This window comes from Telopea speciosissima, chromosome 4 (genome assembly GCF_018873765.1).
Source record: "Telopea speciosissima isolate NSW1024214 ecotype Mountain lineage chromosome 4, Tspe_v1, whole genome shotgun sequence".
Lineage (NCBI taxonomy): Eukaryota > Viridiplantae > Streptophyta > Magnoliopsida > Proteales > Proteaceae > Telopea > Telopea speciosissima.
The window spans coordinates 64,961,661-64,986,150 of NC_057919.1; the positions used below are offsets into that span (position 1 = coordinate 64,961,661).

Sequence of the window (24,490 nt, forward strand, 5' to 3'; positions counted from 1 at the left end):
GAAAGGAATCACCTATCAATTGGTAGAAAAAACAGTTAAATGTGCACAGAATACATTAGCAGGATCTATGTTCATCCATAGCTCTCCTGTTTCTACACAGAACCTCAATGTACAGCCTATAAAACTAATACATATTCCAATTCAATCTTAGACCGCTCCATAATCCAACATTTCCCACACAAAGGGGCGGAACACACACACAACCTCAGGTTGGCTTTTGAATAGCAGGGACACACACACACAGACTGCAGCAATGGCCACCATTGCCAACATAGCCGGCCTGTATGCTAGCAATCTCCTGGAGTTGCCATAGACCAACCGCTGATCGCACAGCTTGCAGTACTGTTGCATCACTCCCAATTGCGTCTTTTCAATATCAAAGCCAGCAACTTTACCCAAGTTCAGTTCATCCATTTCTTTCTTGTTAGTACTGCAATCTGAAAAAGCTGCAGGCATGTTGAGGATTACATGCCCAGCTTCTGATTTCTTACTAACTTTTCTGTGAACCAGATGGATATAGGAGTAATGGCCCCTCAGGCGGGCATAATCTTCCGGTGTGAAACCTGTGTTATCATGAACACTCTTCCATGCTTCAACTCCCACCTGAAGAAGATCGCCGTCAGCGTCTTAGAAGGGAAAAACAGAAGACAATAGTGTTTTCAAATACGATAACCAAAAGAAACAGTATATATGTAGAGGGGAAAGGCTCAGTAAAGAGCCCAATAGACAAGCAATCAGTGACTGGGCGGGCGTGTTGAGCCACTCCGCAAATGGTTGGCTAATCAGACAGCTGGATTATGATAAGGCGAAGGTAAGGTGGATGGCCGTTACATGGATGACCCATGTTTAGACTGGTGATTTGAGCCACTGCATGAATGATGTGGCCATTCAAACAGCTGAATAAATAGGAAGCCTATGGATCGGATACAAGTAAAATTTCAGGACCACCTCAACCATGTTGGCAGGCATGTATTTGACTTTTTTCTAATAAAGTAATTCAGCTGTCAAAATATGAGTCGAACAGACTTCTGCTACGAGGTAGGCTGCATTGGCTAAACTTACAAAATAAAGGAATGATGCTGGAAAAATGTATATATTTTTAGTGCCAAAGAAGCTGCCAAGTGACTACAAGGCCTGGTATCCAAGCTCGGCTGGATAGGCTGACTAGCTACCTTTGTGTATGACACCTTTCAAAGATGTGTTAATCACTGGTTCAGTTGAGGTAAGGGCTAGCATATAAGTCATATCAGTGTCTTCTGAACATCATGCCAGATTATAGATTCTTCCTCATTTGGGAAATTCTATACCGTGGCTAAAATTAACACTATTTTGATGTGTAAATAATGAGATTTAAGGATATACCAATCCAGGATCATCAGTTAACGCATCCAGAATACTCTCACAGCCATCCCTACTAGCTGCAATATGAAGAGGCGTCAAACCTGCGGGGCCGACAACATCAGGTCTAAACAAGAAGTTATCAGAGCCTCGGTCAACCTGTTGCTTTTGTCCAGATCCTGCCCTGTCCAAAACTTCACCTGGTATGTATCTCAACAGGAGTTCCACCATTGGCCTACGATTTTTCCGTACAGCTCTGTGGAGGAGGCCCATCTCTGATAATGCAAGCTCAACAGAAGGATACTCACCAGCATCCACACTTCCATCAAACAGAATGTCCAGGAGTCTCTTGACTACAGCACACCAACTATGATCCATTGAGAACTCCATGATCCACCTGAAACGTTTGAAAGGAAAGATGGCCAAGTTAGGGTACATTTGACCCAGTCTAGACCTCAGATGACTCCTATGAAGTAGCCATCCCATTTCATGTATAAAGTCCATAGCTTGATTCTTTGCTTCCATTTCAATAGTTCCCTTGACATTGTTTCCAGTCTCAGCCACCTCTATTACATTCTCCAGCATACGGATCTCCGAACATACATCCTGCTCAGCAACTATGAAAGGAAAGAAGGATCCACTGAGACCATGGTCTTCAACCTGAATGGGTTTTAAACAACTAGAATCATCAGCAAACAGAAATTGAGAACGGGAGAAATTGAACAAGAGAGAGAGAGAGAGAGAGAGAGAGATCAGTGCACATTGTATCGTACACCAAAGTACGCTAGAACAGCATACAGATGCAGATGTTGTGTCTGCACACTGTTAGGTGTTAGGACTCATTTATTGCACATTTAGGATGACCAGGAAAGTCACATTTAAGGAAAGATGAGGAAAAGAAAAGCAACATATTGAATGGTCACAGTTGGATTAATTTGTGACAGAGAAGTATACTTGTGGAATCCATAAATAAATTGATAAACTGAGCCTTCCCCCACCCACATCTCTTTAACTTGTGATACCCTGTTTTCTGCCTACATTACCAGCTAACTTCTAGTTGATATATCTCATCAAGTACTACTCAGTTTAATCTGAAACTTCATGTTTGCTCATTGTTTCAGCTAATCTCTTCTAGTAATCTGATAATCCTGAGTTCTAATTCTGAAATCTGAAGTTCCAGTTTGCTGGTTAAGAATCCATATAGCATTAGGAATGCTCTGTAACTTCTACCAAATTCTGCAGGTCTATTCATCCACTAGAATAGACCATTTAACCTAAGTTCTAGCCTTATCGGATCAGTCTGTTGCAAGTTATACATTTTCTCCATTTTCTGGTCCTTTCTTCTCTATTCTGTGATCCTGTGATGACTAAACATCTATGCACGCCTATTACAGTCCATAGGATAGCTTGTTGGTAAAAGGATTAAGATAAGAGGATTCACGAGAAAGCCTGTAGATAAATGGAATTACTGAACCCTACAATATAGCTCAAAGGTAGAAGAATTAAGATAACAAGTTTCACAAGCACACCAGTAGATAATTGTACCTCGATAAATCCTCTTCCCATGACATCAGGAATAGAGAAACAGAAGCTGAGGCTCTGGAGCTCATCGTGTTCCTTAGTGGTATCAGTGCCCACTACCAAGTCATAAGTAGCTTCCTCAACCAGACACTGTCCTTCAAGTGCACAGAGCAACCTGAAAATAAGAAGATATTCAGTCCCTTTCTAATTACCTGACCAAAATCTGTAAACCATACCCAGTGACGGACCTGGAACCGGGTAAAGTAGACTATATTCAATCATCAGGTTGAAGCAGGTCAACAAATGTCACCATAAAAGAGAATATGCCACATTCACATGTTATATTTGCGGCATTTAAGGGAGCAAATGCATAGATATTATCTTTGGTAAGGAATATGCTAGCAATACAGAGATACAGATAGTTGTCATGGCGTCTAGGCAACCCAAGGCATCATAGGGGGCCTGGAGTCTGTACGCAAGGTGAGACCATCAAGGCGACCAAGGCATCTGGACGCCTTGACAACTATAAATGACCCATTGATATTATGGGAGTTTTTACCACAAAACCCGGTGGGAACCACTGTTCTATAATGCTGTGGTGTTGTCAAAGATACCCGTATAGACATGGAGCAGCCATTTTTCTATATAGTATAAGAATTAATGGATATGATATTTCCTTCAGGGGGAAATTCCCAACCAGACATGTCTAGGTTTTGAATGAGTCAAACCAACACAAAACATGTCCAGTGATGGTCCAACAATCTGGTCCTGGTTTTAAAACACTGATCTGACCAACCACACCAACAACCTCCCCCCTCCAAAAAAAAAGAAGACACAAAAAGAAAAACAGAAATGACAACAATCTTCCCTAAGAGGAAAAAGGTAGTAAAGAGGCACGAGACATTAACAAAAGTAAGGAGGACAACCTCGTGGTGGGCCGAGACAAATTAAATCCCTTAACAAGGAACTGAGTTTTCTCCGACACAGAAGCTGCAATTGGAATGACGCTAGTTATCCTGCAACAATTCTGACTTTTGGGAGGAAATGGTGTGTCTAGAACAACCTGACCTGCAGCCCAGAGAGACAGCAAAAGAGACCTCAACCTCTCATCAGGTACTTTAATGATAACAGACAAAAAAGACAATCCAACAAAATTTTCCAACCAACCATTGTAGATGAAAGCTATTTGATGCTTTATCCTAGCATACACCCATCCCGTTCTCCAGAAATTGTCATCAGAGGCATCCAAAAGCCTACTTAAAGTAGAGCTCAGATCACAGCATATCTGTATATTTGGAAAGAAAATGAGAATATCATTGTTGTTTCCCAGGACAAGCTTAACATTCTACATTCTTGACATCAATACACTAGCAGAATACCTCTTCCCATGTGGACTCGGCCATATGAAGATAAATTGTTAGAATAACACAACCAGGCCTGATGAAGCTCTCTATGTCCGTAGGACTGTGGGATAACCAATCAAGGATCTGCAAAATTTAAAGTATTCAATAGCAAGAAAGCTATCCAAAATTAAAAAAAAAAAAAAGAAAAAAAAAAAGTTACGGCCTGAAAGTACCTGCGATCGCAAAACAAGAGGAAAATCACTTGGGTCTTTGCCAAAGAGTTTGAACACAATTCGATCTGTCCGGTTCTGCAATGTAAAAATAAAAATTCGGCAAGGCTATTTCTAAGTAAAATGGGAATGCTTCAAATTTCCCTCAACAGAGTGAAGGACAGGCAGAATAAGTGTTGTGAAATTAAATTAATCTTACAGAAATTATTGCCATCAAAGGCACAAAATAACATAATCCAGTAAAGTAGACCACACCATACTCATGTAGCTTACGTAACCAATTGATCAATGATTCTAAAGTAATATACCTGAGCAACTCCACTTAAACTAGATGATGGATGCAAAGAAAGTGAATCTGAATTCCCACTTGCCCGAGGTGGGCTTGACTGGTAAGTGTCCTGCTGTATCCAAGAAGGGCAATCGAGTCCAGTGACTGGTGACCTATCTATGTCTTCTATGCAATCTTGTGAGTCATTATAGATGTTATTCAGATCAATATTGTTTAATTTGATCCTCCCATTAGTAAACTGTGGGACCGCTGCCTTGGTTGGAAGGCCATCTCCTAATGGAAACAAAGTTGTGGGTTTTGGAGGAATTATTACACTTTGCGGATGTCCACCATGATCGCCTGTAATAGTTCTTTTCTGTGGCACCTCAGATGTTGCTAAATCAACATATTGGTCAACATGCTCAATTTGAGAGCCCTGAGCACCAGGACTTCTGTTGAATTTAGTTGTTGAGCCCAAATGTCCAGAAGCTTCTAGCCCATTCGAAAGCAAACTTGGTGCCACTTCTGATGATGTTCCAGCAGAAGTCCCAACCTTCACCGTATCATGGGATTCCTGTAGGATTGCAGATATGCTTCTCCCATCAAGCGTACTGTCAAGGCTGGCAAGGTTCCTCAAAAAATGAGACAGAAGATCTTGATCCTTTGTCTGATCTGAGCTGTTTGCTGCAATTCATAGAAGGTATGACCAACTACCAGAATAATATGGCTATCACTTAAAAAAAAAAAAAGGTGAGAGCAACAAAATACCAGCAAGTAGCAACATCGAAGACCTAAAGGAATATGTGGAAGCACAACAATTCAGAGTATCACAAACACAGGCCGGACAGGTACCAAAAAAATCCACAAGAAACACTAAATGATAGGAAATAATTAGGTAAAGTTAAAAGCAACCCAGTAAGTTCGCATGGAATTCAAAACACCTTCTATAACCATATTCAACTAAGTAGGTCTTTATTTAGTTCAAATTGCTCAAGAAAACAGAGCAGCAACCTATCATCCATCTTTTTCCCCCCTTCCTCTTTAATCAACAGAGGACAGAGCAGCAAGCCTGCAACATTCACATAGCCATGTTTGGATGGTAAGGCAAACAGTTAACTGCAAGAGTCAACCCAATTTTGATTGCTTCAGCTCTTGTTATAACTGATCTACGTCAAGTCCTTAACAGTTCCCAGGCACCAATACAAGCAGGCATAGTCTTGGAAAAATATTAATTTGATCCCCTCAGTTCATGAACCAAGCAAACTATGAGTGGTAGAACCATGCCTTTTATAGGGTCTCAAATTACCCGATGAAAAACAAGCATTAAATAACTAAAACGATGATCAAATAAGAGAAAAACAATTTCATAAGAAAAGGAATTGTTGCATGTTATTAGTGTAATGAGATGCATTTAAAATTACTTAAGATCAGTGGTAGAAAATAAGAGATTTTAGTTTATACGTTCCTTCTCTTGTACAACAACACCAAAACAGAACTGGAAAATGAAAAGGGAGGGAGAACGAGTGCTCGACTACGAGACTGTCCTTAGACAAGGTATTAGGTAAGTAAATTGATCCCATCCCCTTTTCCTCTTCTTTTGCAACTTGATTTCTTCTCTGATATTGAATTTCATTTATACTTCTGCAGAGTTTGACTGATTATTGAAACCCTCAAGACCCATTGAAGATTTGAGGTTGATGACTTGAAGCTTCAAGAACAAAGGAGTAGAGAATCATCTTATTCAATCACTCAATCAGGCACGATTTCGAAAAGCCCTCAACCCTTATCACAAAGGAGTAGAGAATCATCTTATTCAATCACTCAATCAGGCACGGTTTCGAAAAGCCCTCAACCCTTATCCTCCTACTACTTTTTCTTCTTGGTTCCTCTCTCGGTCCCCCACCCCCACAAAACAATAGGTAAAGGCTGGGCATGCCGCCAGGAACCCAGCATATGCCATCCTCTCTCCTCCCCTTTTGAAAAAGACCCCCTTTCCCTCCTATGTCCAGCCCTGTGATTGGTGCATGCCACTCCTTTGTGATAAGGGTTGAGGGCACGATTTTGAAAAGCCCTCGACCCTTATCACAAAGGAGTAGAAAATCATCTTATTCAATCATTCAATCAGGCACGGTTTCGAAAATCCCTCAACCCTTATCCTCCTCCTACTTTTTCTTCTTGGTTCCTCTTTTGGTCCCCCACCCCCACAACACAAAAGGTAAAGGCTGGGCATGCTGCCGGGGAACCCAGCATATGCCATCCTCTCTCCTCCCCTTTTGGAAAAGACCCCCTTTTCCTCCTATGTCCAGCCCTGTGATTGGTGCATGCCACTAGCTTACCGAAAGCTGGCAGCATACCCAACACTCCCCCCGCCCCCACCAAAATAAAAACGAAAGAAAAGAAACAAGTTGGGGCCATCACCATGCATCCCTGGCTCCTTGCACCAGCTTCTACATCTTCATCATTCCTGCTCTTTCCCACTCTCTCCACTATCCCCCCCCCCCCCTCTCCCCTTCCTTTTCTGGGCACAGCTGCAATCCTGCATTTTCCTCTTACTTCTTCCTGCTTCCTTCCCACTCTCTCTGCTATTGTTTTCCCCTTTTTCCACTCTTCTTAACAGAAACATGGACACAGCCAACACCATGTCCATGCATTATAGTCCAAGCCTCTTTCTAGAGTTCTTCTCTTTCTTCTATCAGGACTGCTGTTACAAATTAAAGCCTTCTTCAACATCAATTATCCAAGTAGATGCCTGAAATGTATTTGACTTAAGTACCTAACCTAAGAAGGTCCAGATCCTGAAGGACATTATGCATGCCTTGGTCTATTATGTGTCTATAAGGCGCTGCCTAAAGCGGCCTAGCTATCTTCTTGGTGTCATGACAAATATGCTTTGTACATCCTTTTATTGAGTGCAGATTTAGAACCTTGTGACAGTGAATCTCTTCCGTGAAAAATAAGTCAATTGAAGCCCAATTGGGTAGCTTGACTGCATCAAGTTCATTAATTGCCTATAGAGAAGGTGGTGAAGGGCCGGTTAGGAGAAAAGGGAAAGCTGGGAAGAATCAGAGTTGCAAGGGGAGAGAGAAGAAATCACATAAGAAGAAAGGGGGGGGGGGCAGAGAAAACTCGCACACAGCCCGCAAGCTACTCAAATCACAAATTCAATTCATTCTTCAAATCTGGCTCCAATGATGGGGAATTACATCATATATATAAAGAGAAATTAAAAAAACTCCTAAAAATAAAGACGACATCTCTAACTAGGAAACTAAGAATAATTGGGAAACCAAATACCCTACGTAGGTAACTTCTAAAATAAACTAAAAGACATTATTTCCCCAAATAACATAAATTCCTAAAATCCTACTAGACTCCAAAAACTCAGATTGGACCCGGTTCATCTTCGTCTAGATACTCAACTGGGTTTGGGTCGGTCCAGGGTAGTGTATCTGCATCAGAAGATGATTTTTTTAATGACCAATTCTGTGTTCTGTAGTACAGGTCGGTTATGGGAATTTTATTAGTCTGTTCAACTGTTCAATTGAACCTGCAACTTTTGCCTCTATGAGGGTGATAAGTTAGTTGATACTCAATAATCTGTAAAGTTTCAATTAATATAGAATACTGGATTCTCTACAAATGTTCCATGGGGGCTGGTCGTATAGAACCTATCCAGAATGTTGCAGATTAGTTTACTTTTTTATGGCAAGTTGGTTGACCTTCATGGTCTCATAAATTTAGCCAATGGTGAGTTGGATGGACAGCTCCTCTGGTTAGGAGTGGAAAGTTAAACACGGACGCAGCACTGAGTCATCCTCCATTGACATCTGCAGTGGATTGTGACTCAGGATTCTGATGGATTGTATTTGGAAGCTAGGAGTTACCTTCATTGCCGTCTGAAAAGGGAACAAGGACTGCAGAGTTAGTTTACTTACCTAAAAATCATTTGAAGAAGAAAGCAACAGAAACTCCACTACTTTGTTTTGAAGAGACTCTGCAAGACAGAACAAGCATTAAACTGATTCTGCCAAAATAGACGAAAGTTCAGCCGACAGATCCCTGAGAATCGGCGGAACAAAGGTGCAAACTCTTGAGCAAAGTGCAGGAATACCCAGTATAGACTCGTCCATTAAGTCACAAGAGAGACAGAGAGAGAGCACACAGCAACAGGCTAGAATATCCCACACAACAGAGAAGATCTCTCCAAGGTCTCTGGAATGATTCTCAAAAGTCTGAATTCCTCCCCGTTCAGAGGACCCTACCAATTTCATGAGTAATTTGTTTGAGAATATATGGCCTTTCTTATTAAGACCTCGAGTCTTCAATGAGACCAAGAGTGTTTGCCTATTCTATAGACTTGTAGTGTAGTGATTTCATACTTTTCAAGGAGGCTAGGCAACCCAAGGCGACACCAACAAGGCAACTAGGAGACCAAGGTGCCCTTTGAGCAAAGGGAACCTGGACGCCTAGGCAATGCCTTGACAACAGTGAGTGATTTTAAGTTTTAGCGCCACGTAGGGACCACCCACAATATAAATAGGCGCTTCCATAATTTGCTTTCTATCCCCGTCTTCGTTGTAGGCTGATTTGGACAGCCCTATATAGGAATGAATTTTAAGAGTCTTGGAAAGGAAGGGATGAGGAGGTAGGTAGGTCGTCGGCAATATGAGACAAGGGTTCCTAAATCGTCACAGTGCAACACTGCTTAGGATTGTATTTGTGGCCATGCCCCACCACGAACATGCATGTAATTTTTTTGTACCCAAACCCTCACCTTCATCCTCACCCTTATTACAGAACCGAACTGTGTAACAATTGTTTAGGTTCAATTCATGCATTTATTTTCTCAATGCAATTCGGCCAAAAAAACTGTTTCTCGGCGCAATTATAGAAAGAATTAAACTATGGGATCCAAAATCTTAAACTTATAAAAAAAGAAACCAGATATAGGATCGTTCTCCATCAATTCCAAGTTGAATCATTTTCCATTGATTCCAAATCAACTCGACCAATCATCCTATTCCAAGCCGAGTTTAAAAACCATGATCATATGTAAGGTTTTTATCATTTACTGCATGTATATGTATTTATTTTTTTAATCTATTTTTTATTCCATGTATTTGTTCCATCCCCACCCCATTCTGTTGGTTTAAATGTTTTGTTATTAGGAACTCTAGCTACTGATGCATGTTATACCACTAAATCTAAACTAAGTTAGCCAAGTTGGATTCTAATCAACCTGATATCTTTCTTGCTAATTTTTGTATGAAGATAAAAAAGATTATGCTTAATTTTTGGTATTCTCTACCTCTTAATCTCTCCCTCTCCCTCTCTTTTCGTGTCTCTGTCTCTCTTTTTTTCCTAACATATACTTTGTATGCTCATCTTAACAATAATACTTATTACAGGAAAAGTGCCTGATATTGTCAACATAAATCAAATGAAGCCTTACCAAAGAGAATGAAAAATAAAGGTGGTTGTACCGCAAAAATATAGTATCATAAATTATAATACTCAAAAGGGATCTGGAAAATTACGAAAGATCATTTTAATTGATGACAGGGTATGTTGAGATGATATTTTAATAATATTTATTTAAAAATAATATATCCATCTCCCATTAATTGACCAAAGTTTTATATTTTGCAGAGAACAAAACAGGTAATGCAGGAGGGAAAGACTTATTTTATATCAGATGGATTGGTCAAAGAGTCAATTCAAACTTAAAATGTACATAAAGAACATGAATTGACTCTCTGACCAACATGTCAAAGATTAAAGAATCTGAAGATATAAAAAATGTAGAGAATGTTAAATACAACTTCGTCAAGCTAAAGGAATTGAAAAATCAAACCAACAAGGAATATAGTGAATTTGGTGAGTAATTATATTTTTTATTATTATCAAACATTTAAAATAAATTATTATAATTATTCATGCAAATGAGGAAAGAAATGCATAGCTTAGGCCTTGTATCAAGTATGACCTCGAATAGAGCTCATTGGAGGCAAGGATCCATGTAGCCAACCTTGTTTAGTTGGGATAAGGTTGTTTTATTTATGCAAATAAAATTCTAACCTTTATACTTTATATGACTCCACATCTTGATATAGAAGCAACTTTTACAATTGAAGAACAAAAGCCAAGGTACTTACAATGAATATTGGACAGGATCCGTAGTAGACTTATCAAGAGATAATTACTAGCCCGATCATCATTCAGGGCACTTCCATTGACAACCGCATCAAGTTGTGTTTTTCTCCTCCGTCTATTATGTCCTGCCAGACGTCTCCGGCAACTTCTCTTCCCTTCATCAAACTCTTGAAGAAAATGAAACCTGCCCGAATACAAAGTAGCATTTAACCATAAACAAGAAACTTTGCGAGCAAAATTTCCACAATTAGAAGAAAAAAAGTGTATTAATGGCAAAAAAAACTACTTCACATAAAATTTTAGAATACTGAGATTAACCGCAGTATGGCCTTGTAAGATTTTGATACTAAGCCATAATTTTTGCTTCAATGGCACATAAAATACAAGGGCTTATCGTGAATCAATATCTTAAGTGATTTCTGCATGCTGCTCATAGTCTCGTACAGCGTTTATTGGACTTCTCTGGAAAATGCACCCAGCCATCATCATATGGAAAAGCAAAGGGCCTGATGGTACTATATTCCCAGAGAACAATAAGCACTGCTGGTCCTTTGGGATTGAGAACAGAGCTTCTCTCCCACCCTTCTCTGGATCAATTCTGTTTATTTTTCCTTTCCCAAAGCCATCTTGACAAAAAAATCTCTTAATTGGTTTTTCTCAGTATTTATAATTACTTGCTATTTTATTTGGGATTCAAGAAATAGAGTTGTTTTAGGGAAAGCTAAGGCTGACCCAATAAGAACAATGACTCTCATCAACCGTTGGATCACTGATCTCAACCTTAAACCTCCCATTTTCAATCCTGATAACAGCTGTGATAGATTTATGATTCCTGATAATCAGACTTCTATAAATGATTTAAGTCTGCCCCAATTTGATTTTGCTGTGTTAATATGTGCAGGAATCTTCCAAACAGGTGTAGACTCCTCGGCTTGGGCTTTTTGTATTTGATTCAAGGAAGACTTCGCAACTACAGGTTTTTTGACAGCACCATGCTTTGGAGCCGGAAGTGACAGCAATAATTTTTGGGTTTCAACAAGTTTCCAGAATGGGTATTAAGATCAAGGAGGTCTGGGTTTCAACAGAGAAGCTTCTTCAGCATATTCCACAACCATCACAAAGCTATTGGCCACGGGATATGGTGCCTTTGTTGATTGACCTTAACTTTTATGTTCATGATGAAACAACTTTTTTGTTAATTCCAGATAAACCTCTTACTTTTTGGATGACAAAGTTTGCTTGGAAAGCAGTATATATAGTCATCAATCCTTTCTGTATGAAAAACACACTGTAAATACCCTTTTTATTCCCTAGTTTATAAATTTTCTTTCTTCATCAAAAAAAAAAAAAACACAAAAACAAAAGCACTACAAAGCAAGCTTCAATTGAACATTTACCTGCTGCACTGCTGACAAAACCGCTGCATAACATTTGCTACTAGGACCCTGCTGGCCTTAGAATGCGTTTCACAGACCTTGTGCCGTTTGTAGTAAGGCTTGGCATTGTTCAGGTCAGCACCACAATCCTCCACCTGACAACCCGCACGGTTCGAAGAAGCCTGAAGCAATTTGGACTTCCCATTTTTGTCAACATGATTGGCAACCTCCCCTTCTGTAATTGGATAGACATGCCCACCAAGTTTCAGAGAGAGGGCACCTTCTTCTTCATCTCCATCCACGACAACCCTCCTCCGCTTTTCCAGTTCTCTTTTGCCTCTCTCACTACCTGAATTTGTGTCATGGGAACAAGAAGACGAACCATTTGACAAAACGCCAGCTTCAGGGATTCCCGAACTGGCTGGGACCAACTGCCTGCTCTTGCAATCCGACGAGACGGAATTCAATGGGCTAGCAATGAAAAGGTCTCCATCCCATTTCCAATCATTCAAATCCCATTCAAAACTCCTTTTCCCAACCCCCATCAAATCCTTCTCCTTCAACACAAAATTGGACGTAGTCGGATAGTAAAAATGACGAGTGTCGGCCCCAATGTTGGTCTCCATCTATATAAACCCAACAATTCAGAAAAAAAACTTATCTTGGGCAGATCCCGCTCCTAAACTAAACAAAAGGGAGTGGGGCTAGGCCAATCATATCAAAATTCAAAAGGTAAACTCAAAAACAACTCACAGAACCCAAATGCAACAGAAACCCTAGCAACCCAAAAGCCAAACCCCAGTTCAAGTTAAGGATCAGAAACTCAGATCAAATCAGATGTAAACCTTAGAAATTAGGATTCTCCTAATCCGCTTCGGTACATCCCCAGAAATCTAAACAAAGTACACCACCATATCCAAGGATCCAAACAAGAGCAATCCACATACCAACAACTTCAAAAGACACAAAATTCCCTCAAAAAGTCAACAAGAACGAAACGTAATTTCAAGCACTGTGATCATGAAGAACAATAATCAAGTTCTAGACGGAATTCCATCAGGCAAACAGAACGACGAGGGGACAAGAAAGGGTAAATACACTAATGCAGTCGAGAAATTAATCGCCAAGAGTAGTGAGATTTGAGGAGGAACATCAATCATCACGCAGCCAAAGGAAATCGCCAGTAAGACTAGAGAGTGATGGAGAACGTATACGAAGGAAGAAGCACCAGGAGAGGAGAGTAGAACAGCAGCAGCTTCAACAAGAAATTGAGAGATAGCAGTAGCAGTGGTGTAGCACACAGATATAAAGTAGCTTTTGAGACTTGAGGAAAGAGGATACAAATGTGTTATGGTACTTTTATTCATTTTTATGGTGCTATTCCCTTCAGTGGCCTTCCCCCCATTGTCATTCGTTCTGCGGTCTGAGCCTCTGTCGCGGTCACACGGACACAAGATGTAGACACTACTCACTCACAAACACACACGGATAGAAAATAAAAGGGAAAATTTCACAGACACCCCTGTAATAAGTATATCAACTATCATAGGCACTCCCTATACTTTATTTCAATTTAATCCATTCTGTTAGGTCTGTGTAAGTAAGTAACTGTTAACTCTTTTTAAATAACGAAATTACCTTTATCACAGTGTGAACTCCCCCCCGATACCCGTAAGGGTAAAATCCCAAATACAAACACAATTCTATCTTCATCGTCTTCATTAGGCGGAAGAAGGAAGAACACCAACACCGGTGATGGTGTTCTCGGTTGGGTGAAAAATGAAAAATGAAAAAAAATGGGTTTAGGTTTCGGTGGAGGTAGATGGGTTGAGATAAAAATGAAGTTAGGATTTGAGATTAGGAGATGGGAAAGAGAGAAATGGGGAACATGACGGTTGCGGATGGAGTATCAAAAACAAACAAAGGAAAATAAAGAGAGGAAGATGGTTTAGGTGGAGGTTATGGTGTTGATGTCTCGGTGGTGGTTTCGGTTGGTTACCATTGGAACCCTTGAATTCCCCTTCCAAACCCTTAACCCCACCTCAAGAAAGAACAGGCAAACCTTGTTCCTCCAAAACCACCAAGAAGACTCATTCTCTCTCAAAAACCCGAGCTTGAATTCTTGAGAACTAGAAAAAAAAAAAGAGAAAAAACAAAAAAATGAAAAAATGGGAGAGAAATCAAAATCTTCAAGATGAAGGAAGGGAAAGGAACACATACAAAAGGGGAAGAAGGGAGGAAATGATCCCAAATTAAACGAATTCGATTAAATCTACCAAAATAAATCAAATTTTCAGACTAAGAAAGTGAGAAGAAAAAGCGGGAAAACGTATAATATTAGAAGGAAAAAAAAAAAAACTAAAGGACTTATAATGGACATTTCAACTTTAGGTGTTAACTGTGCTTAATGTCAGGGGAATGTTGATATTGCGACATTTTTTGGGGTGTTTATAATATTTAATATACTTATAGGGAATCTCCATGAAATTTTCCCTAAATAAAATTAGGGCAAATATTGGATTTGGACCACTGGTTAAGAACTTCTAAGTTTGCTTTAACCCTCCCTTGCCCTTGCTTCACTAGATTACTAAAATGAAGAAAAAATATGATTGGTTCAAGCCGTCAACCTTCGAGGTAGGGGTATCAAAACCTAGCCCGAACAAGTAAAATCGACTTAAAAACACGAATCGAACTTAATCGATCCTTATCAAATTGGTTTTGGGTTGGGGTATGATGGGAGCAATTGAAGATTGGACCGCACTGAACTGACCAGTAACCAAGTTGAAAGCCGAACTAAATGAAACCAATAAAAAAATCAATTAGTATAAGATAATGAATAATAAAATTGATATGTAACAATGCTTCCATTGATCTCAAAGTTTACTATACAAAATTAGTTGGACATTTAAATGAATGATTTGATAGTAGGATTCATTTTGTGATTTCAATATTAATTATCTTCTCATCCATTGATATACAATGATTTGATTTGTAACAATGAATCTACTACAAACTCTATTTATCCATTAATTTCAATATTAGTTATCTTCCCCTTACAATTCACTCCTCTTGTTTCAATTACAACATGAATACATAAAATCAATTTCCCTATTCTTGGTTTTGAGTTAGAAATATAATTAAAGTGTTTTTACCAAATCTTTCCTTATTATAGGTTATGAATGGAAGATTTTATCATGGTTTAAGCCCCAAAACAAACTGATCTAAAACCGGTACTAACCCTATACTAAACAATCGATAAAACTGAAACCATACTTGACTAAAGTCAAAACCGATCAAAAATTGAAGTTTCTTAACAGTTAGGTTTTGATCTCACTCATTCTCAAACCAAAATTGGACTGAATCGACCGTTAGACACACCTACTTCGAGGGATGGTGTTTCCGAGTTTGGCTCAGGGGCGTACGAGAATGTTCTCTTACATGAACCTGAGCTGGCCTCGGTGTTTCCTTCCCTTGCTCTCACACTCATGGTTTAAAGAATCAGTATTGGATTTGTCAAGTTGTATTGTTATCTATAAAGACCGATATTGATGTCTAGTTGATCCCATTCCCATATTGGCGGATTGGTGAGGACCAAAGGTAAAAATGTAACAAATTTTTTATTTTTTGAAGAAAAAAAAAACAAGGATAAATCTTTCCAATTCAGACTGGTATCGAATCGGTATCGGCCAAGATCGATACCATGCTCGATATTGATTACAAACCTGTTCATACTAACCTCACCTAATTCTTAAATTTTAAGGGTGTTAATCAGTATGATTTAGTTCATTCATTTGGTTCGGCTCTAATTCATTTCAAGGTATAAAAGGCGGAAATCAAAATCGAACCATTTTATTAAACCAATTACTAAATGGTTCCAATTAAATGCTTTTTAAACAATTTCAATTAAACACTTCTATCGGATTCAGTTTCGGTTTTCTTATGTCAACAATTTTGGACCTAATTAAGATTTAAGAATGAAACTATTTTTGCTGGCTTGAACCACAACATCTAGGCCCAAATTGTGTCTTAAGAAATAAAAACATATTAAATTAATTTATTGTGTAAATTCATTACAAAACACTATAAAGTGTATAAGACTTACGAATACCTGTTTTCAATCGGTTTAATATGTATAATCGGTTCAATACAATAGGATACTAACTCTAATTGATTTAAAACTAACTATTTATCGATATTAAAACCAAACCAAATCAATTTATAACGATTTTACTTTAAAATCCAAAACCAAACTGATTGGTATAAAGTTTATCGATTCCGATTTAAACAGTTCAAATCAGTTTCAGTAAACGGTTTCAATTTGCAATTGAAACTCTTACTCAAATCACAAAGCATACAAGCTTAGTATGAGTAATCATGGCACTTGAAAACTACCCTTCTACTGTTTTAGAGGCCCATCCGAGCACCAAAATCCATGGGTGAAAAGATTCTCTCTTCATCATAGATGACAAAAAACTTGATCCAAAGAATCTTAAAGAAATTTAGTATTGTAAATCATTGTACAAATCACTATCATATCATCCATATTTTATTATTTTGATTTGTTTTATAATAAAACAAATCAAAATAATATGTTCTGGTATTCATGATTAGGATAAAATATCTTATACTTAATTATTAATATCTTGATTATAATATCCATATAAATGTAAAATTTAAGACATTTAAACTTTATAGGTTTGTGTTTACCAAAAAAAAAAAAAAACTTCACAATTTTGCTAAAACATTTTTTGTAAAAGTAATAACACTATTGTAAACTTAGTGTATTATTCACGAAATATCTTTCCTTAAAACTTAATATAGTATTCACCAAATCCTTACTCTTTATCGGGGGAAAAAAAAAAGAAGCACTTATTTAAACTTAATGTATTATTCACCAAATATCTTTCCTTCAAACTTATAACACTATTGTAAAAGAAAATGTATTCATTCGTATTTAGTTTGGGGGACAATTTTCATGCTCGAGTGTGTAAGCTCTGCATGAGAGAGGGTGGGAATTTTTAGGCTTAAATAGAGGTTGGGGAGTTTTGTCTTTTTTCAACTCATGTGAGAGGGGACATGGCCGTGCACACTTGCACGACCGTGTAAGAAATCTTTGGTCTTTTGTTGGTGTTAACAACGTTTTTTTTAATTTGAGAAAATTGATCCTGGGAAAGATCAAGATATGTGTTCAATTTGGTTTTTGGGTCACTTTGGTTAAGTGGAAATGGCTTGATCTCATTGTGGATCAATCTTGTAATTTAAAAATTGACTAGAGCTATAAAAACAGGTAGCAACCCAATACAAAAAATGCATAGTGTGTGTGAATGCTTCAATTGACTTTAAAACATCCTACAATTAAACGGCTAAAAAACAAAGACACTTTAGAGAGGAATTTCCAAAACAACACAACTTATGTCACGTGCATTTTTTGAATGGGATCAACTGGGAAAGAAACTTCCATTAAAATCTTGTTATATTAAAAATGTAGAATAAAGTTCATTAAGCTCCATATGGTTGGTAGAGATATAAAAGTACTGGGAGAAAAAATTTCCAAGTTGTGTAGTATATGCTAGCGCTTCCCTATGTCTGTCCCTTTCCTCGTATTTTTATCTGCTTCATTTCCTATTCGCTCCATTTCCCCAAGTTCCTTTAATAGAGGGGGTGGATCCCACCCGGGTAGTGTGTTCGGGCAGGGGTAGGGTGGTCATTTCGATCCCTTCTATTAGAGGAACTTGGAAAAATAGGCCTACCCAGAAAATGGAGCAGATAAAGGTCCTCCTTTCCTCCCTCCTATGAAATGATATATGTCTGTCCCCTATCATAGGAGGAAAGAGATGGGACATAAGAAGACACTTGTGTATGTTGCTACACAGATTGTTGCGAACTTAGCTGCTAAAATTATTTAAAAAATATAGTGAAAAGTTTTATAACCATTACTAGCAATTATGGTCCAACTAACTTAATAGCTTTTCAAATCTGGTAGCCAAAAGTTTATTTTACTTCTCAATCATTTTCCATTGATCTGAAAAGGGATTTGAAAAGTTTAGTTATCATTTTAATATGATTTTCCTATTAGTTACATTCATTATGGTTACATAAATTTCAATTTCTTGTGAAAAAATTTAATTTCACATTCCCGCGTTTTTCCTTTACTTGTAATAATATAGCCTAAAGAGGTAATTGTTGGAAAAGGAATTCAATTATGAATTGAATTTCGATTCCCAGTAGAAAAATCTAGGGGTAATTTGGTAATTATTCCATCACTTAGTATTAGGATTTTACATATATATAGATAATGATGTGAAAATCCTAGCACAAACTCTCATAATATTATTGAAGTTTTTCATTTTCTCTAGTTTTCTTCTCTACCAGTCTATGATTAGGGTTTTGTGTTAGAATTTTAGTTCTAATAAAACTCTATATGGACATAATTAAATCCCTAAACCAGGCTAATTAGGGTTTTGGTCTAATAAAGTGGGGTCATTAAGTTATATTAGAAGTCTAATGTGGACTGGCTTAGTGTGGGCCAGATAGATTCTTATTGGGACTGTGATGAGTCAGACCCTATAGGGATTACTATATAAGGAGAGCTAGGTCCCCCCTCTACCTATCACAACTTATTATTCTCAATTACTATTGAGGAGTGCATTCTTAAAAGAGAGGGAGATATTCAGTGTTCGTCGTCCCTGCGCATTCGGTATTCTCATCAGGCCAGTTACTTTGGGAATAGAGGGGAAGCACCTAGAGGGGTTCTATCCCTCTATTTTCTATTATTTATTTGATTGTGTTCTTGAACGCCCTATGGAGATCCTGGCTTTTGGGATTTTGTCCCTATTCGGATCAATTTAATCTAACATTTTGGACAAAAACTCAATTGATTATGAAGGAGCTTGCATTCAAGGGAATGTAAAGTTATACGTGTGTGTAGGACTCATTGCGAAAGGGCTAAGATCGTGTGGAGGCTTTGTGCTTGTGAAGTTTCAGGAAACGATCAAAAGTCTAAGTGTCATTTTGAGATTTGAATGGTTTCTCCCATCGGTTGCAACGATTCTAATTCGTTTCCGTCAAATCGTACTTACGATTTTAACAATAATGACCTTGATCTACAATTATACACAACAAGATCCCAATGTTGGGTGGCTTTTACCTCTTTGTTCCTATTACGTGATATATTTGTCAAAATTGGTTAAGAAGGGATAGATAGGTCAATAATAGAAACCATCCAATGATATTTTATATTGTGAGAGGGTTCTCTAAGCAAGCAGGGTATTCTACACCCTCTCACATTTATTTTTTTTAATCATTATTTCTCTTACGTTTAAAAAATTATTATTATTATAATACATGTGAGAAGGTGTAGTGTACGCCTTAAGCTAGATAGCCTTTTCCCTTTAATATTTTAGTCATTTTTCTTGATAATAATTGAAATCTTAACTATTTTTGTCAATAGAAATCTAGAATGAGCATGTCGTATCCACAAACAATACATCCATTGAACCATTCACAACAAGATTTTTTCTCAAGTTGAGTGACTTAAAATAGTTCAAAGATAATATTTGTTGAATAACACCAGGTTTCAAAACAAATTTTTTTACTTGGAAAAAAGATTGCTACGCTGCCCTTGTACAGATTCCTTTATACCATTCTCACACATTAAAAAACAATGGGGCTCATATTCTCTCTCTCTCTCTCTCCTATTTTGACCATGTGGATCCATGCAAACCCTGCATGGATGATATCATTTTCTAAACCCTTATTGGTGTTGCATGCAGATTCCTTCTTACGCTTTCCTTGTAGGAAACTGTACGTCCCCTTTTTACTTATATCTTTTACTTTCAAATTTAGTCTTCGTGAACTTAATAGTTTTCTTGTTATAGTAACGAAGAAACCCATTTGTTAGTCAATCTAGTGGACTACCAATTTGACCATTCTAATTGATGCATAAATATCATCATGCACTTGTATATGCCAAAACTCATGTACCATCTCAATTTTGACCTATGTAGGACTTATCCTCATGTATTTTAAATAAGGGTGTATTTTGTTGTCACCAAAATAGTGAAGGGAGAAATTGTAACATTTTTTTTATTCCCAAAAATTATTTAATGTCAAGGTAAAAAAAAAATCAAAGTAATTTGAAAGTGACTTGTCAATATAAAAAACTACACACTTTTTAGAGTAGTTACGTGAAATGACAAGATTTACCATCATTGAACAAAAAACTGTGCTATTCTAAAAGGGTTAAAAGTAAGATTACGATTTTTTTTTATTCAGCAACCTTGATTACAACAAGATTTTCCCTTTAAATAATCCATGCGCTAAATTGTTTATATAAACTTTTCCTATAGTATAATTCAATTAAATAAAACGACATGTTTATTGATAGATCTCTTGAAAGAAATAAGAATAAATATCATGACCATCATCTCAACTTCACAATTTTGTGAGGCTACCAATAAGCCTAATATTCCGAATGAAACATATTTATGGACCTTACCTTTTTCTTTCTAGTGGTCAATAAAGAACTAATACCATACAAGGGTCATAGACCATGGTACAAGATAAGGAAGATAAGGCGCATATTATGCAATTTGGAGTTATTCCTTGGCCTTGGCAACAATTGGGTATGAACTTTACTAGCTAACATTTTGATAGCCTTAATTATCCATTTATGGAATATTAAGATGATCAATTCATGGTTCAAAACTTAATCATTGGTTGAATGCAAGGTGGTCTCATGTGCGAAGATCTAATATACATAGAAATACCAAAAATTTTGGATTAGAATTTGTCACATGAGCAAAGAGTGTCAATAACCTTTTTTTTTATTGTTTTCACAGAGTATTTTTGCTTTACCTTGCTTTTTAGGGCTTGAGTTGAATAAAAAATTTATCATTCCTTGTAATGAGTGTTGGACTTTCGTTTGCTATGCGTTTTATGGGAAAAAGATCTCTACTTGGTGGTGTTTCCTACACCCTCTCACAGGGCACCGTGCGATGACTCTTCTATAATATACCAGATGTACAAGGGGAATCATACCTGGGTAGATAGCCAGATGTGCTCACCCATTGCTCCAGACACTTGGGTAGAGACCATGCAACCAAGTTGAGATCTCTTGCCTGCTTTTTATATATGGGGTTTTCTTATTTGGCACCTTCTAAGATATCAAGTAATTTGTAATCTAACTTTTTTGTCCTTACAGAACTCTTTTTTTTTTTTTTTTTCCGAACAAGAATAACTATTGTCATTTCACACATATATTAGAAAATGAGCATGACAATGACTTCTTTTGATAATGGCATACTGGTAAGTTACTTTCAAATTATTTTTGAAAATCCTTTAATTTTATACTCTTAGTTTAAAAAACTTATGGAAATAAAAAGAAAGGCATTTAAAAGAAAGTGTTAAGTTCTAAATAACCTATGGAGGTGTTATTTAAGCAAGGGAAATTTACGAAACACCCCCTGAAAATGGATTGAAACTCAGATCACCCCCTGAAATTTGAAAATACTCAGATCACCCCCTCTACACTAATGGTGTTAGTCTGCTGTTAGTTATTGGTGTAAAAAAACTATTTTACCCTTGTACTAAATCATTAGAATCGAATTTACAATACTACCCTTTCCTTCATCTTCAACCTAAAATACCCCAACCCTCTTTCTCACATAACCTGCAACACTAAAACCAAATCTAATGGGTTTTGGGTTATGGGAATAACAGAAATGAAGGTGGTTCGGTGAGCTTTGTTTGGGTTTTCAGTTAGTGGAAATGGAGAATGGGAGTAGGGAAGGGTATGGATTAAGGGGAAAAGTGAATGAAATTCTCGGCATGTCATTTCCGATCGACCTGCAACTTCCTCAACGTCAACGATACTCTACAGATCTACAGAGTACAGATATCCCTTTCGTTTATTCCTCTGGAAGACGACACCTAGGAAGACACAATTGAAAGAAAGTCTAATAAGAGATTGTTCATCTTTTTCTTTGTCGACTTTTGTTGATCCATACCTCTCTCTTCTCTCCAATCCTTACGCCTCTTCTCCACCTCTCTCTCTCTCTCTCCCTTACCTCTTCTTCCCTGTTCTAAAATAAAAGCCTCACTTGTAGTTTTAAAATTACTTTCCCATTAATTTTTTCCTTTTTGTTTTTAAATTTGTTCCAAATCTCCGATGTGCTCATGTGCCAGTTCCACCTCTCCACATTTTCTCTTCTCTCACTTGAGTGAAAATGAGTGAAATAAGAGTGGAGATCTTCGTCGTTGGCCATGAGAGTTGAAAGGGAGGAAATTGATGAGGGAGAACTGCCATATTGGTATAATGATGGTGCAATCCATCGTCCCACCTCCACTCCCAACCCCTATTCTTCATCCCTTTCATCCCAATTCACCTTCGGTTCCATGATTCGCAGCATAATCAATAGAGAAGTGTTGGGCGGTCCTTTTATATCTCAATCAATCTCTAATAACAGGAAGCATCTGATCGGTTTAATTCCAGATTTAAGGCTTCATTGTATACTCTGTTTTCTGTTTTTTTTTCCAGCATAATAAACCTTCAATTAAACCCAGCCCTCTGATCTGTTTGCTGTGAAACTTTTGGAGCATAAAGCCCTACCTAGGGCCTCCACTCGACTTGCTTTTGGGGGCATTCTGATTTCTGGTTAGTGTGCTACTTGGATGAAGATCAGATTGAAATGGAGGAGAGAGGTGGAGGTCAAGGGGATAAAATAAAGGCTCAATTATCAAGCAAAACAGGAGATCAAGGGGAGAGTGGGGAAGATTCATAGGCCGGTGCCAGTGCCAGTGCCAGTGCCAGTGCCGGTGCCGTAGGAGAGAGAGGTGGAGTGGTCTGAGTGGAAGGTGTAGGAACGGGGTACAAACCCTAACTCCATTCGGTTTAGCCATTTGGGGAAAAAGGAGAGGGGATATTCCCTCTCCGATTCCTTATTTTAATAAAGAAAAAAAAAAGTACATATTGGGTTTTTAGATCTAAGGGTAAAATAGAAATTATACTCTTCTAAGGGTAGTTTAGGGTTTTCAAAAATTTTAACTAGTTGACTTCATTAGTTGACTAACGGTAGAGTTGAATCTGAGTATTGAGCTCTAATTCAAGGGGTGACCTAAGTATTTTCAAATTTCAAGGAGTGATCCAAGTTTTGACCCATTTTTAGGGGGTGTTTCGTAAATTTCCCTTTAAGCAATGATAGAAAACCATATTTTGCAAAAGGAAGATGAGCCTACTCCAAAGGACCCCATTCAATAAATTCAAATAAAAGTCGATTAGGATGTGCCAATCAACCAGTGATCTCTAGAAATTGTGGGGCTTAGTGAGTCCTTCTAACATGACAAAACACGACGTTGAAATATTAATGGTGCAATGAAGGTTGTGTTGATAACTAAGGTTAACTTTTTAGTACTCCTAAGTCAAATTCCCCTCGCCTAAAAAAATATCTTATTGACACCCCTTAATGTTAAATAATGTTAATCTTTTTCTATTTTTGACCTTTTTAGTATAATACATATTTTTTAAGGAAGGTGAATCCTATCATTTCACATGTGTATTAAAAAATGTGCTGAAATCTTTTGATAATGATACAATGAGAACTCACTTCAAGATATTTTGAAGGATCGAGTTTTCCTCCATTGTGGGGGCGGGAGGGCATTTTGGAAACATACTAAAACTCTATAGGGGTTTGTGACCCCTGGTTTTTTAAAATACTCAAATCACTACTGATTTAGACCCCAATATGACAAATTAGTCCTTATCGTTAGTTTTATACTGTTAAGTGATGATGTCAGCCAGTTAAATAAATTTTAATTCCTAAACTGCCCTTGACAAGTATATAGTTACTATTTTGCCCTTGAAATCTAAAAACCCCAAAAAAAAAAATTTAGGTCTTCTTCCTCTCGTCTTCTTCATATCCCCACCGTCGCCGCCGCCGCCGCCGCTGTCACGCCACCATCTTCCCCCACCCCTACGTACAACACCTCCTCCCTCTCCCTCTCTCGGGTTGTCGTTCTTATTATTGTTTACATTCATAAATTATAGGGTCATATTTAGGATGCTTATAGCTTTGCCGATCACCTTAGTTTACTACATTGTTCTGGGCCTAAAGTATAATTTGAGAGAAGGTTCCAAGAAGAAAATCACAGAACAAAGGAAGAGTACCTCAAGAGATTAATGGAGATTCAAACAACACACTCTGGCAGAGTCAAGGAGATAAGGGTTCCTCTCTTTCTATTTGAACCAAAAGCTTTGACCAAAAC

General features: G+C 37.7%; 1 protein-coding gene and 1 long non-coding RNA gene across 2 annotated transcripts in view; one reads left to right on the forward strand and one right to left on the reverse strand.

Moving 5' to 3' along the window:
* Window positions 1–13,433, reverse strand: LOC122658029 (squamosa promoter-binding-like protein 1). The gene is made up of 10 exons (XM_043852882.1): window positions 12,251–13,433; window positions 10,856–11,037; window positions 4,741–5,384; window positions 4,436–4,510; window positions 4,239–4,346; window positions 4,027–4,144; window positions 3,786–3,927; window positions 2,884–3,034; window positions 1,363–1,998; window positions 1–603 (listed from the first exon to the last, which is right to left on the reverse strand). The coding sequence occupies exons 1-10, from the start codon at window positions 12,853–12,855 to the stop codon at window positions 148–150; spliced, it is 3,117 nt and encodes a 1,038-aa protein (XP_043708817.1). The 5' UTR covers window positions 12,856–13,433; the 3' UTR covers window positions 1–147.
* The window catches only part of LOC122658030, an 18,181-nt gene continuing 4,736 nt past the window's right edge, over window positions 11,046–24,490 (forward strand). The window contains exons 1-2 of the long non-coding RNA XR_006332403.1: window positions 11,046–11,248; window positions 20,298–20,302. This is a non-coding gene — a long non-coding RNA (uncharacterized LOC122658030). The remainder of the gene's footprint in view (window positions 11,249–20,297; window positions 20,303–24,490) is intronic.

Bases quoted from the DNA above. Each gene is read 5' to 3' on its own strand.
- LOC122658029 (XM_043852882.1), bottom strand. From the start codon at position 12,855: ATGGAGACCAACATTGGGGCCGACACTCGTCATTTTTACTATCCGACT. The intron at 11,038-12,250 runs GTAAATGTTCAA...GTATTCGGGCAG, and splicing joins TTTTGTCAGCAGTGCAGCAG to GTTTCATTTTCTTCAAGAGT. The intron at 5,385-10,855 runs GTAAGTACCTTG...TATGAATTGCAG, and splicing joins GATCCTGTCCAATATTCATT to CAAACAGCTCAGATCAGACA.